Below are 12520 nucleotides of genomic sequence, written 5' to 3' on the forward strand. Positions count from 1 at the left end.
GGCGGGAGGGGACGGGTGAACCACGTAGGCTAGGGGTTTGAACATTTCATTTCATTTCATTTATTTTTGTTTCGCACATGTAGTGTACATTACAGTTATATTATATTTATACTCAGAATTTCAATATTTTACAGTACACACACATGAACGAAAAGGAGCAAGCAGAAGAATAAATTCTTATAAATACCTGCCCCCTATTCAAAAAAATATATATAATGATCGGCATATACAGCCTGCATGTTCATGCCTTCATTGCCTTGAGAAGTGTAAAAACAACAAAAGCAAAAAAACAACGATGCTGCCACCTAGCAGTCAGATGAACATATTACGTCTCAGGACATAGTCATGACAAACAATCTATTTTGTCTTTGAATGAATGTCATCACATTCATAGTCTATAGTCATTGTCTAATACAGTTAGAATAAAAAGAATAGCTAGGTTGACGCGATACTTGACCCTCGTCAACCATGCGGTTTTTATACAAGTTTGTATAAAAAAAACGTGCGATTGAATTCAACAGGATCAATAGTCTCAATAGCTCTGGTCCATAGCGTTAGCGATAACAGCGTGCAGTGCTGTGCTACAATGATTATTATGCTATTCAGTCAGTTAGTAAACTTTTTGGTTACCACCGCGCTCCCTTTAGATCAACATGTAGGAGGAGAATGGATCGCACACAGTGAAGAAGCACACACTGAAGAAGGCTTACAGTCGAAACGTTTGTTTCTCATCCATGCAAATGCAAGAATAAAGAAAACATCAACTCTTGCCACTGTGCGATCCATCCTCCTTCTACATTCAGTCAGTTAGAAACCCACTTGTGTTTAGTAGTGTACCTGACTGTATCCATATGCATGCGTGAGGAACCAGCTTCAACGGCCGTAGCGTAGATGATATCCGAGCTGATCGTGAAATCCACAGACGAGCAAAATTCCGGGGGTCCGCAGCCAACTACGGGCAGGTATTCCGACACATAAAACTAACCCTAACCCCCAAGTTGGCCCAACCCTAACCTCAGTGACCGGCGAACACGAGCACGACGCCTTGGTTCTTCAACAAGCAATCTGTTCACACGCAGTGCCCAGGGGTGGGGGCTGCTGTTGCTGCCAGCAGTGGCGTCAGTTCAGCAAAAGCTAAGGTATGGCAACATGACTGGTGTCTTGCATGCACGGTTGCGTGCCCTCATGCGCATGCAAGACAACAGTCATGTTGCCATACCTTAGCAACAGACACAATGAAAAGTACATTTTATTATTTCCCCTGTAGCCAAGGGATGGCAGCTGCCATAACTTGCCATACCCAATTGACACCTCTCATACCTAATTGACACCTCTGGCTGTCAGAGCCGAAAGCCGTGCTGTGCTGCGTGCACCACAGAAATCAACCATACATTTGTATAATATACAATAAAAGGCAGAGAAATGGGCAGTTATCCTTGATAAATGATATAGGATTCTAAGTGATCACTTGCTCACTGGATGTCCTAGGCACATGGACAACATCGCAAAACAACGGATCTTTGTCAGATTAAAGATCAAAATGTGATTTTTCCAAAAAAAAAAAAAAAAAAAAAAAAAAAAAAAAAACGAACATGTTCGGTTTTTGTATTTCTTAATACGTTTTTTTAAACCGAAAATGTTCGGTTTTGGCACTAGATGAGTTAATACATGAGCCCTACTCTGCCTCTCATGTACAGTATGGTTGAATTTGTTCTGGGGGTGGGTTTTTTTTGTATTCATTAATGTATTCCACAGTTTATAAAACCTTTAAAATATGACAATTTGAGAATTAAATTACATGTTTTATGTATTTAAAATAGCCTACAGAAAAAAGTCCTACAAGAACTGAAAATAATAGTTACATTTATGTTTCATGCAGCCAAAACGCCTACAGCCCTACAAATTACAAAATACAAAAAAGTGTTTGAAATATTCAAAATATTTAAAATATAATCTGTGGCAACAGTTGACACTATATGAATGGCGCACAACATCATGCAGAAACTGCGATATCAACATACCAGGAATTACATCATGGACAGCGAGGAAACATCCATTGTGACTTCAATAATGTTTCTATCATACACATGTAGAATGTAGTTATTAGATGGCTTGTCAATAAACAAGCTATATGAAACAGGAAGATGTATGTGTAGTACCTCTGATTTGTCACAAGATGGGGCACTTTCCTAACATTCGTTATTTTACTATGTGTGCCCTCAAAAGTATGCTGGAAAGCAGCATGCTGATGTGATAATGTAGCATGTAGGTCTATACAGCATGTGTTTTCAGACACAACCAGGGCCTTATTCTGAGTTGCTGCCTTTGTTTTTTTTACAACAAGGGTTCATATTTTACAGCATAGTTAGAGAAAAGAAAAGATGAGTGTTCAAATGTTTTCCTTTACTGCTTTATATCGTTTTAGCGATTTTAACGATTTGCATTTCATTGGGTGGGTGCTAGCTAGATGTGTGGCTAGATATGACTTTTTTTTTGCCCATTCCCAAGATACACCGCAATCGTTCATGGGCAGATGTGACTTATTGATGGGTGCTAGTAGTGTTACTATAAATAGTAACACTACTAACCCTAACCCTACTAACCCTACTGTAATAGTCAGACATCGCCAGCGTATTGTGTCTAAAAATACATCTTTAGCTACTTGTACGCATGCACCACTGAAATTTAAATCTATAAAATTGCAAAAATAGAAAGCGGTAAATTAAAATATTGTAACACTCATCTTTTCTTTTCTCTAACTACGCTGTAAAATGTGAACCCTTGTAAAAAAACAAAGTTGTCCTTAAAAAAGACAGAAATCTCTTATACCCCCAGAAGTGATAAACAAAGATGACAGGATGATAGGGGAGGAACATATATATATATATATATATATATATATATATATATATATATATATATATATATATATATATGAGTGAGGGATGAATCTGCCATTGCAAAGCCCCACGCGGTAATATACAGTGTTCTGCATGTCTATGTGAGGCTAGAAGCAGGGACATGTTGTATAAAATTGTGTTACAGATTAAACCTTTTTTTTCACAGATTTCATACATAGTGTCATGGACATTATTATTTTTATTATTATTATTTTCGTGTATGTAACCACTTGTCTTAAACCCTCAATACTTAGTATAAACATGCTCAAGCTCTGTACTTGGTCAGCTCTTTTCTCCCTCTATACCAAACCTCTACACACGAAAATAGGAAAGAACAATGAAATGAGTAAAATCTCAATGAAACAAGTACAATTTAGACAAGCCGTAGTGCTTTCTTATAGGTTTAAATCCTAACAGTAGACCGTGTTTCTGAACTGTACCGTCCTGTGCTTTATATGCTGACTGCTTATAAAGTATTCAATCAATCAATCAATACTAGGGTTAAAGTGGTTCCTGTCACACATATATTTGTCTGCCCCCCCCCTGTAGTAACTCTAAGGACTCTCACGGACCCCCATGTTGAAGACCCCTGATATAGACCAGTGGTTCTCAACCTTTAGGCCGCAATCCCCAAAATAATCCTATTTTAAGTGGGGACCCCCCACCCTGACAAGCACTAAGAGTTGAGGCATTACATTTTTATAACACGGTTCTACTGTGAAAATAGCTGATCGCAACGCGAGGCGTTGTGAGCATGTAGATCGGCTATTTTCACAATTTTTTATTTGTCATTTTAGAGTTATTAAAAAGTCCTTAAATTGAGAAATGTGCATATACATGCACTCTATACACGTAACCTTATGTTGGTTTGTTTGCTGTTGAGTGAGAAAACAGTGTTTCACATTAAGTTAATCATCTGGGGACCCCCCAAAATAATTTGGACCCACAGGTTGAAAACACCTGATATAGACGAAGGTACAAGGAACAGCGACGCAGACAAGAATTGTTTCAACAATGTTTATTTGTGTTATTTTTCTCTCCAACTCGTGAACATGATGTTGTGTTATTGTTTTCTCCATGAGTTACAACAAGGATAGTCACCCATTCCATTCTCCTCTCCCTCTAGACTAGATAGAAGTGCATTGATTGAATTACTTGGACTTGGACATTCCCTGGATCAACATGGTCAGCGACGCTGTGAAGACCATGAACTCCTGGAAGGAGATGGTGCCGTCCTTGTTCTCGTCCAGCTGGTTGAAGAATTCGTCTACCTTGGCCTTATCACCGCCCTAGAGAGAGGGGGGGGGGGGGGGAGAGAGAGAGGGTATAAGTTAATTTATTTTGATCATCTTCACTATACAACATATAATTTAGGTCAGTGGTCCCCAAAGTTTTTAAGCCCGAGACTCAAAAGAGAGATTAGACATTTGCCCTCAACCCAAGTATCTGCGTATCCCCATCTGAAAACATTTTGTGCCAGGGACGGGAAAATCTCGCTTTTGCGAACGCCCATAATTTCGACCGGAGGGTTAGCGACTCACTCCACGGAGGTTAAGGTTAGGGTGAGGGCTAGAGTCGGGTGTCGAAAAGATGACATGTAGTAACAGTGACACGCTCCCCCAGGGAAGCCGGTATACCAGATTACTGTTGTTAAATATATTTCAAGTTTGTCACTTTTTCCCCCCCCAATATTTTTGTGAAAATACCCGATCTACAAGCTGACAACGCATCGCAGACGTATATTATAGGCTTTGAGCTTGTTTTCATAGACCTCATTTCTCTCCCGGAAACCTGGCATCACTGGTTTACAGGTGTAAAGAAGTGGGTCAAATAAAGGCGAACACTCACACTTGTGAAGTCTCCCAGCTCCTCCTTTAGCAGGTCACTGAGCTCCCCCTTGCTGAGCGAGTCGGCGTCGCCGTCCTTCTTGGCGTACTTGTCGAAGATGTCGATCATGAGGATCATGGAGGCGGCCAGTTGAGGAATTTTATCGGACATGGCTGAGGGGGACAGAGGGCAGATGTTAGAAGTCAAATTGGGACTCCGGATTATATATCGTCGTTGTCAGGTGGAAACCTCGTATCTCCAAGTTTCAAATTTGCAAATTATTTCGCAAAGTAAAGCACTGCTTCATCACACAAGGCCGTCGCACAAAAGTAGTGAAAACAGCCGTGTAGTAGAATGCCATGCCATTATGTCACATCTCCAAATTCAGTGTGGCATCAAATTTCCACCAAAAGGCCCTTTTAGAAATTTCAGCATCTGCCTCTCTAACATTCTCTGCACGTCCCTGCTGTCTGTCTCTCAGCTTTTCTACTGTTTGTCTCTCCTACACATGCCTCAGTTTTCCTATACTGTCAATTCAACTCGGGTGGCTTCATTAATTGGCTCGAGAAAATGTATGTTTCCTGCATTGCCAAAGCAAAAGTGCAACAGAACAGTCCAACCAAAATAATGTGTGTAATTAAAAGGGAATAAAGACACATGTAAAACAGAGCTGCTTGGCAACGTATGGGAAGAATTGTGCATTTACTGTCTCCCTCACAGCTGCCCTTACCGTTTGTCTCTCCTACACTGTCTCTCCGAACGGTATAACCCACTGTTGGGGGCAGTGGTGGAAAGTAGCCAAGTACCTTTACTTTTGTACTGTAACATTTTGAGTATTTCCAATACTTTTACTCCACTACATCTCAGATCTAAATATTGTACTTTTACTCCACTACATTTATCTGACAACTTTAGCTACTAGTTGTAGATTTAGATCACTAAACATACATTAGCCCTATACATTTTGGCCATTTGAAGGTAGCCGATCTACAAGCTCACAATGCAAGCTTGTAGATCAGCTTTTGTCACGGTTTGCAGAAGCCTGAGCGCAAGTGCAGAGCCGCAAGAAGATTAGCTTCAAATTAACAATTTATTAAAGTTGAAGTTAAAGCGAAGCAGTAATTGCAAGCAAAGCAGCAAACTGAAAGTCCAAACAACAATACACAACTCAGAGACACAACACAAAGAATAGGAAGTCCATAATGCAATACTTTTCGAAACCAAAAGCAGTCAGGAAGTCTAGAAAATGTCAAAGTTAAGCTTACATAACACAAGCCAAGGAACCAGAAGACTCCAAGGCAGGACAAGGCAAAGACAAAGTATGTACTGGCAGTGTGTGTGTGAGTGTGTGTGGAATGAGTCCAGTCTGGTAGGTAATTAGAGGGGGAGCATGTCGATATTGTGACATAACATTTGTTCAACGTTCCATTCGTTTGACGCGGGTGAATGTTAACCTGGTGAAATGCTAACCTGCCGACGCTGGTGAATGCTAACCTGGTGAATGTTAACCACTGAGACTAACCCAAACCCTTACCCTAGTAAAACTATGCCTAACCCTAACTCTTGACTTAGACGAAATAATGACATAGAAATAGCAAGAATTTCCCGATTAGAGGAGTGGTCACATGTGTGGAAAAGCCATGGCACTGTTGGGGCTGATGAGGGAGTGAAGACAGGTGAGACAAATCTGGAAGCTGGGACGCAAGCCTAGGCCCCACACAGCACGCCCACACAGACACATCATGGCCTCACAGAGCCACAGACTATGACAGCTATTTTCAAAAGATATTTAGACTACATGACAGCTATTTTCAAAAGATATTTTAGGCTATACATTTCATACAATTGAAAAGTTGTGAAATGGGGCATTCTGCATAATGAGTACTTTACATTTTTGGTAGGCCTACTTCAAGTTCATTTTGATACCAATAATTCTGTACTTTTACCCAAGTAAATTCTGGATTCCGGACTTTTACTTGTAAGGGTGCCCTCACACCAAAATACCTAGAGTGGAATCCGTCAATGCATTTCAATGAAAATGGAGCGTTTTTTTGCAGAAATCCTCTACTGGCAAAAAATGCTCCATTCTCTTTGAAATGCATTGGCGGATTCCACTCTAGGTATTTTGGTGTGTGGGCACCCTAACAGAGTATTTCCACGTTGTAATATTGATACTTTTACTTAAGTAAAACATGTGAGTACTTTTTCCACCACTTGTTGGGGGTACAGTACAGAGGGGCCACAGTGGGCTTTGTATGGGGAGACCAAAAGACTGGGAACAAGGAGACAAGGTGTGGCTAACCAGTTTATAACTAACCCTTCGCCCACCTGTCCTGGCAGGTGTTCCTGATAGGTGTGTCCTGATTACTATGTGGTCAGTGTGCCATTTGATGTGTTTGTTTTAGTCTTTATCTGCTTTGAATTCTGCTTCCCGGGGAAGAAGATAAAAGGCAATAAAGCAACCGCCTTGATGGGACAATATAGTGATTCATGTTGCATAACATAGGCTACAGTAGGCCTATGCCTAGACTAACTGTAAAGCACTGAATTGAAAAGTTCATTATGTTTGTGTTAAATCTTTTGTATAATGCTTGAATACAATTTGGCCTATGCTTTTTCTTTTCTTTTTTTCCCATTTTTTCTTTACTTTATTTTTCAAATGCATTCAGGATTCCGTGAGGGTCCGGTTTCCAAATGGACATGGACCCTTATTACAGGTGACTGTAACTCTGAGAGTGTACGAATGCAACATTCGTTTTGCATTTGTTCACTCGCAAAGTTATGGGTAGCCTTGAAATACAAATAATAAAAAGGTTTTGAGATTTAGAACCACTTTTTCAAACAGTTCTGGATAATCTGAAGATGCAACCCTGTCGCTCTGCTGTTCACTGTATGCGTGCGTGTGCGTGTGCGTGTGCGTGTGTGTGTGTGGGAGACAGAGACAGAGACAGAGATACTAGTGTGTGCTATCGTGATCAATCTACTCGGAAGACAAAAGAGGGAGTAGAGAGAAAATTAAAGGAATGAAAGAGGCTGGCACAACCGACGCCAGACTGATCCTGTTTAAACACAAACAAGAATGTCTCCCCACCACACCCATACACGGCCCCTCTCCCCCCCCTCTCCCCCTCTCCCCCTCTCTCCCTCTCCTCCTCTCCCCCTCTCTCCCTCTCCTCCTCTCCCCTTCTCTCTTTCCCCCTCAATCCATCCCCTCTCTCTCCCCCCTCTCTCTCGTTAAGGGTGTGGTTTGTGTGGTTTTAATGGGTTCTAGACAGAGACAGATGAAGCTCTCATTTCAACAATATGTTCTATAAACTCCACACTGGCATTACAACACTAAGACTTTGACATGCGGCCATTTTGGTCTATTCTCATTTTCACAGACAGTGGCCAGTTCCTCTTTTTGCCTCTCCGTTTCTCTCTGTTTCTCTCTCTCTGTTTCTCTCTCTCTCTCTCTCTCTCTCTCTCTCTCTCTCTCTGTGTGTCTCTGTCTCTGTCTCGCTGTGTCTCTCTGTCTCTCTGTGTGTGTCTCTCTCTCTCTCTCTCTCTCTCTCTCTCTCTCTCTCTCTCTCTCTCTCTCTCTCTCTGTCTAGTTCTCAATCATTTTCATTGTTATAAAAACACATAGAGAACAGTGAAAATAGCCGTTCACAATGCCTCGTGACACGAAACGCTGTGAGATTGTCGATCTGCTAATTCTCCACCACTTGTGTGTGCGACATAATCTCGTATGAGGAAATAGGCCATTGATTTAGGGAAGAAAAAGTCTCCTCCTACAGGTGGTATCTAAATTCAATGAATGGGCGTAAACTGGGTGGATTTAAAAAGATATAACAGCTAGAACCAGTGCAAAGACTGGGTGGTTCTTCATACAGGGAAGGAGTAGTAGTGGCAGTAGTAGTAGTAGTACTAGTGCATAGACTACAGTACCCAGGATGCATTGCCTGTATGTCATAGGATACATTTTCAAAGCTGTGGGCGTAGTGCAGGTTTAGTTAACGCTGGTTTTCTTCGTCGTCCAATAAGCCAAGCCCATACCATTCAATGGAGTTCCATTCAAAAAGGAGCTTTACTGCCGGCAGTGAGAAAAAGCTTACAAAACACGTTAAGTTGCTATTCGAACATATACGTATCTCTGCTGTCAGACAGTAACCAGCTACTGAAAGTCCAGAATAATAATGTTTTTAGAACAACGACACAATACTGGTATGGTGACTTTGTAAGTTGTCAGATATAGCCTACTTGAACGTGTCCTTATCTTATCATCACTTTACCCAAATACTGTAACTCCACGAGTTGGAGATAGTTTGAGGATCCAATGGAGTCTAGTTTAGTCAGAAGTGCTTTTATGATACTTTTCATTGTTTCAATGTTCGTAAAACCAACACACAGACATAAAGCATGTTCAATAGCACTGCCACTGATTTATAAAAAATATTTTGAAAAATTGAGATAGCTGGATAGCTGGTGCCCGACAGCGACGATATACATATAGGCATGGGTAGCTATTGGAGCGAAGCTTTTTGAAACAAACAAAGCAGCAATCTTTTCTGAATGAAAACCCCATAGATTTCCCCACGGACGCATCATCACTAATAGGCAGAGATCTCTGCTCATCTCACTACGTGAGACAGACCATGCCGTCTGGTGGGAAACCTTGTATGTCCAAAACCATTCCTGTTTTCATTATTATTTTTTGAATAGTGAAAATATCTGATCTACAAGCGTGTAGATCGGCTATTTTTTCAACTTTTTGTGTACTCTTTCTTGTATGATGAAGTAGGTCATTGATTTACGTAAAAAGACGAAATGGGGAGATACAAGGTTTCTGCCCAACAACCATGATATAAAACTACAACAGAGAAGCATACACATTAATATAAATATACAACATATAGAAAAAATATACAACATATAGAGCATGATAAAATCACACCTGATGTTTTTCACCAACACTGTATGTCTCTCCTACAGTACACTGTCTCCCTCTCTTCTGTACTACTGTCTGTCTCTCCTACACTGTCTCTCTCAGCTGTCCTACTGTCTGTCTCTCTCTCCTACATTGTCTCCCTCTCAGTAATCGAGTCCGCAGAAGTTTCTTTTTTTTTTTTTCGACACTAGGGGTACCCTCTCAGCTGTCCTACTGTCTGTCTCTCCTACACTGTCTCCCTCTCAGCTGTCCTACTGTCTGTCTCTCCTACACTGTCTCCCTCTCAGCTGTCCTACTGTCTGTCTCTCCTATACACTGTCTCCCTCTCTGCTGTCCTACTGTCTGTCTCTCCTACACTGTCTCCCTCTCAGCTGTCCTACTGTCTGTCTCTCCTGCACTGTCTCCCTCTCAGCTGTCCTACTGTCTGTCTCTCCTATACACTGTCTCCCTCTCTGCTGTCCTACTGTCTGTCTCTCCTGCAATGTCTCCCCCTCAGTAAATCTGCCTGAAACAGAAGTGCTCATCGGATAGATGCATTATTAATCAACATTATTTAGACTGAGACTTTTTTTTTGCATAGGTAAATATATTCAGCACAGACAGAACAAAGCAACAACATAAAATATAACAAAGAATAGCAATAATATGACAAAATCATGAATATTATAAATCCAGTTCAAAGGCATATTTGAAATGAACTGGCGGAGGTTCTCAAACTGAGGTCCAGGGACCCTCGGGTGTCCTTGGTGGGGTTCCAAATGGACCCTTACCGGTCTGTAACTCTGAGAGTGTGTAAATGGAACCAAATGGACCGTTGAAGGTCCGTAACTATCAGAGTGTGCAAACGGAAACTTACGACACTGTAAATCTTAAAAGTGTATAAATGGAACCCAGTGGTCCATTTGGTTCCATTTGCACACTCTCAGAGTTATGGGAGGTCCTTCAAAATTGCATTTTGAAAGTTTGAGAACGGCTGGAGCAAAAGTAAACCTTAAAAAAAGAAAAAAAAGAAAAGCTTTAAAAATGTGATAAAAGTTGAACGTTAAAGTTTACTACTCACTGCAGAGCTGGGCGGATGAGGACGAGAAGAGAAAGAGAGAGAGAGAGGAGTGGAGGAGTGGAGACAAGGCGAGGCGAGAAGGGGACAGGAGGTCTTTTATATGGAGGTGCACCCGCCCCTTCTCTCTGATTCTCCCTCGCTCGCTCTCTCTCTTTCTTTCAACCCTCTCTGTTGGCTTATGTGTGTGTGTGTGTGTGTGTGTGTGTGTGTGTGTGTGTGTGTGTGTGTGTGTGTGTGTGTGTGTGTGTGTGTGTGTGTGTGTGTGTGTGTGTGTGTGTGTATCTCCATGGCGACTGTTTGCCAATCGCCACCTGATGGGCAGACAATCAGAGAGACAGATAGAGAGAGAGAGAGAGAGAGAGAGAGAGAGGAGGGATAGAGAGAGAGAGAAGAGGGTGGTTATGTGATTTGACTGTGTTAACCTCCTCGTGTCGTTATATAACCCAACTGATGATTCACTGGAAGAAAATGTGTGTGTGTGTGTGTGTGTGTGTGTGTGTGTGTGTGTGTGTGTGTGTGTGCGTGTGCGTGTGCGTGTGCGCGTGTGTGTGTGTGTGGGTGTGTGTGTGTGTGTGTGTGTGTGCGTGTGCGTGTGCGTGTGTGAGTGCGTGAGTGAGTGAGTGAGTGCGTGCGCGCGTGTGAGTGCGTGCGTGCGTGCGTGCGTGCAACATTGTGTAATGTAGATCAGAGATGGTGACTAGTGGGTTCTTGATACAAGGAAGGCAGTGAGTGCGGGGAAGCAGCAGCACAACTGCAGTCGAGTAGTATGAACTCAGATGAACTTTCTGTTGTTTCCAGGATACCAAACGACAAAGCCTGGTTGGTAGCTTAGCTGGCTAGCTCCTATGAGAGAGAGAGAGAGAGAGAGAGAGAGAGAGAGAGAGAGAGAGAGAGAGAGAGAGAGAAGAGAGAATCAGACAGATGCAGACACACACACAAACACAAACAGAAAGAGAGAGAGGGAGAGAGTATAAGCGGCTGAGAGAGGGATCAGAGCCCTTATTTTTTCCAAATGTTCACTTCACTTCAGGCCTACATTACGGTAAACATGCCACCTGCAAAGCGTCTTGTGTTGTCAGGCCAAACCCTGGCCAAACATCCCGAGGCTCGCCTACGGCCACAGAGATAATACAGTAACCCATGGCCACGGCAGGGATAAGACTAGCCTCCAAGTAGCTTTGTGTCTATTTCCTCCTGTGCAAAATGCCGGGCAACATGTACCGCCATCACAGTACTGCTGCCATACAGCAGCTGACTGAAACGACTGCGATATTATTGAATGTTTTCTTTGCTTGCTATTTATTATGTCCATGAATGAAATACAGAGGGCTTCCAATGTAAAAAAAAAAGACAGTAAAAGGTCTTATTTGGGAAGTTCCTTTTAGGCAGGGTGTTTAACTGTACTTGTACTGTACTATATTTCAATTGTATTGCCTATACTTGTACTGTTCTCCATTTTTGTCTAATAAAATAATCAAACAATCAAAAAAACAGAAGTGCTCATTGGATAGATGCATTATTAATCAACATACAACAGGTAGTCGGGCTCTCAATGGAAAACAGGCTCTCCAACCGTGCATATAACGAGCACAGATGCACGGTCTCTCATCAAGTAAAGAAATCAGCTGCCTTGGTCACGAAAGACCGCAAGCGCTCCTCTCCCCCCACACTATGCTAGGCGGCTGGCTAGCGGTTTTCGTGTGACGTTCAGGGACACAGTAGCTAAATGTGGCATTAAAAAATTACAAATTCCTATCGAATATCTTAATTACAATGAAATAAAGTTGACTTGTTGTCTGACTT

The 12520-nt window shown here is 41.9% G+C and overlaps 1 protein-coding gene across 1 annotated transcript; it reads right to left on the minus strand.

Moving 5' to 3' along the window:
• Positions 1-3922: 3922 nt before the first annotated feature.
• LOC308280160 (protein S100-G-like) lies at positions 3923-10836 on the minus strand. The gene is made up of 3 exons (XM_080720421.1): positions 10718-10836; positions 4749-4900; positions 3923-4189 (listed from the first exon to the last, which is right to left on the minus strand). Exons 2-3 carry the CDS (start codon positions 4896-4898, stop codon positions 4052-4054), a joined length of 288 nt encoding a protein of 95 aa, XP_080576547.1. The 5' UTR covers positions 4899-4900; positions 10718-10836; the 3' UTR covers positions 3923-4051.
• Positions 10837-12520: the final 1684 nt, after the last annotated feature.

This window comes from Nannobrachium achirus (assembly GCF_963921795.1).
Source record: "Nannobrachium achirus genome assembly, chromosome: 2".
Lineage (NCBI taxonomy): Eukaryota > Metazoa > Chordata > Actinopteri > Myctophiformes > Myctophidae > Nannobrachium > Nannobrachium achirus.

Excerpts from the sequence above, each read along its gene's own strand:
- LOC308280160 (XM_080720421.1), bottom strand. The coding sequence starts at position 4,898 with ATGTCCGATAAAATTCCTCAACTGGCCGCCTCCATGATCCTCATGATC. Across the intron at positions 4,190-4,748 it reads AGCTGGGAGACTTCACAAGT|GGCGGTGATAAGGCCAAGGT; the intron begins GTGAGTGTTCGC and ends CCCTCTCTCTAG.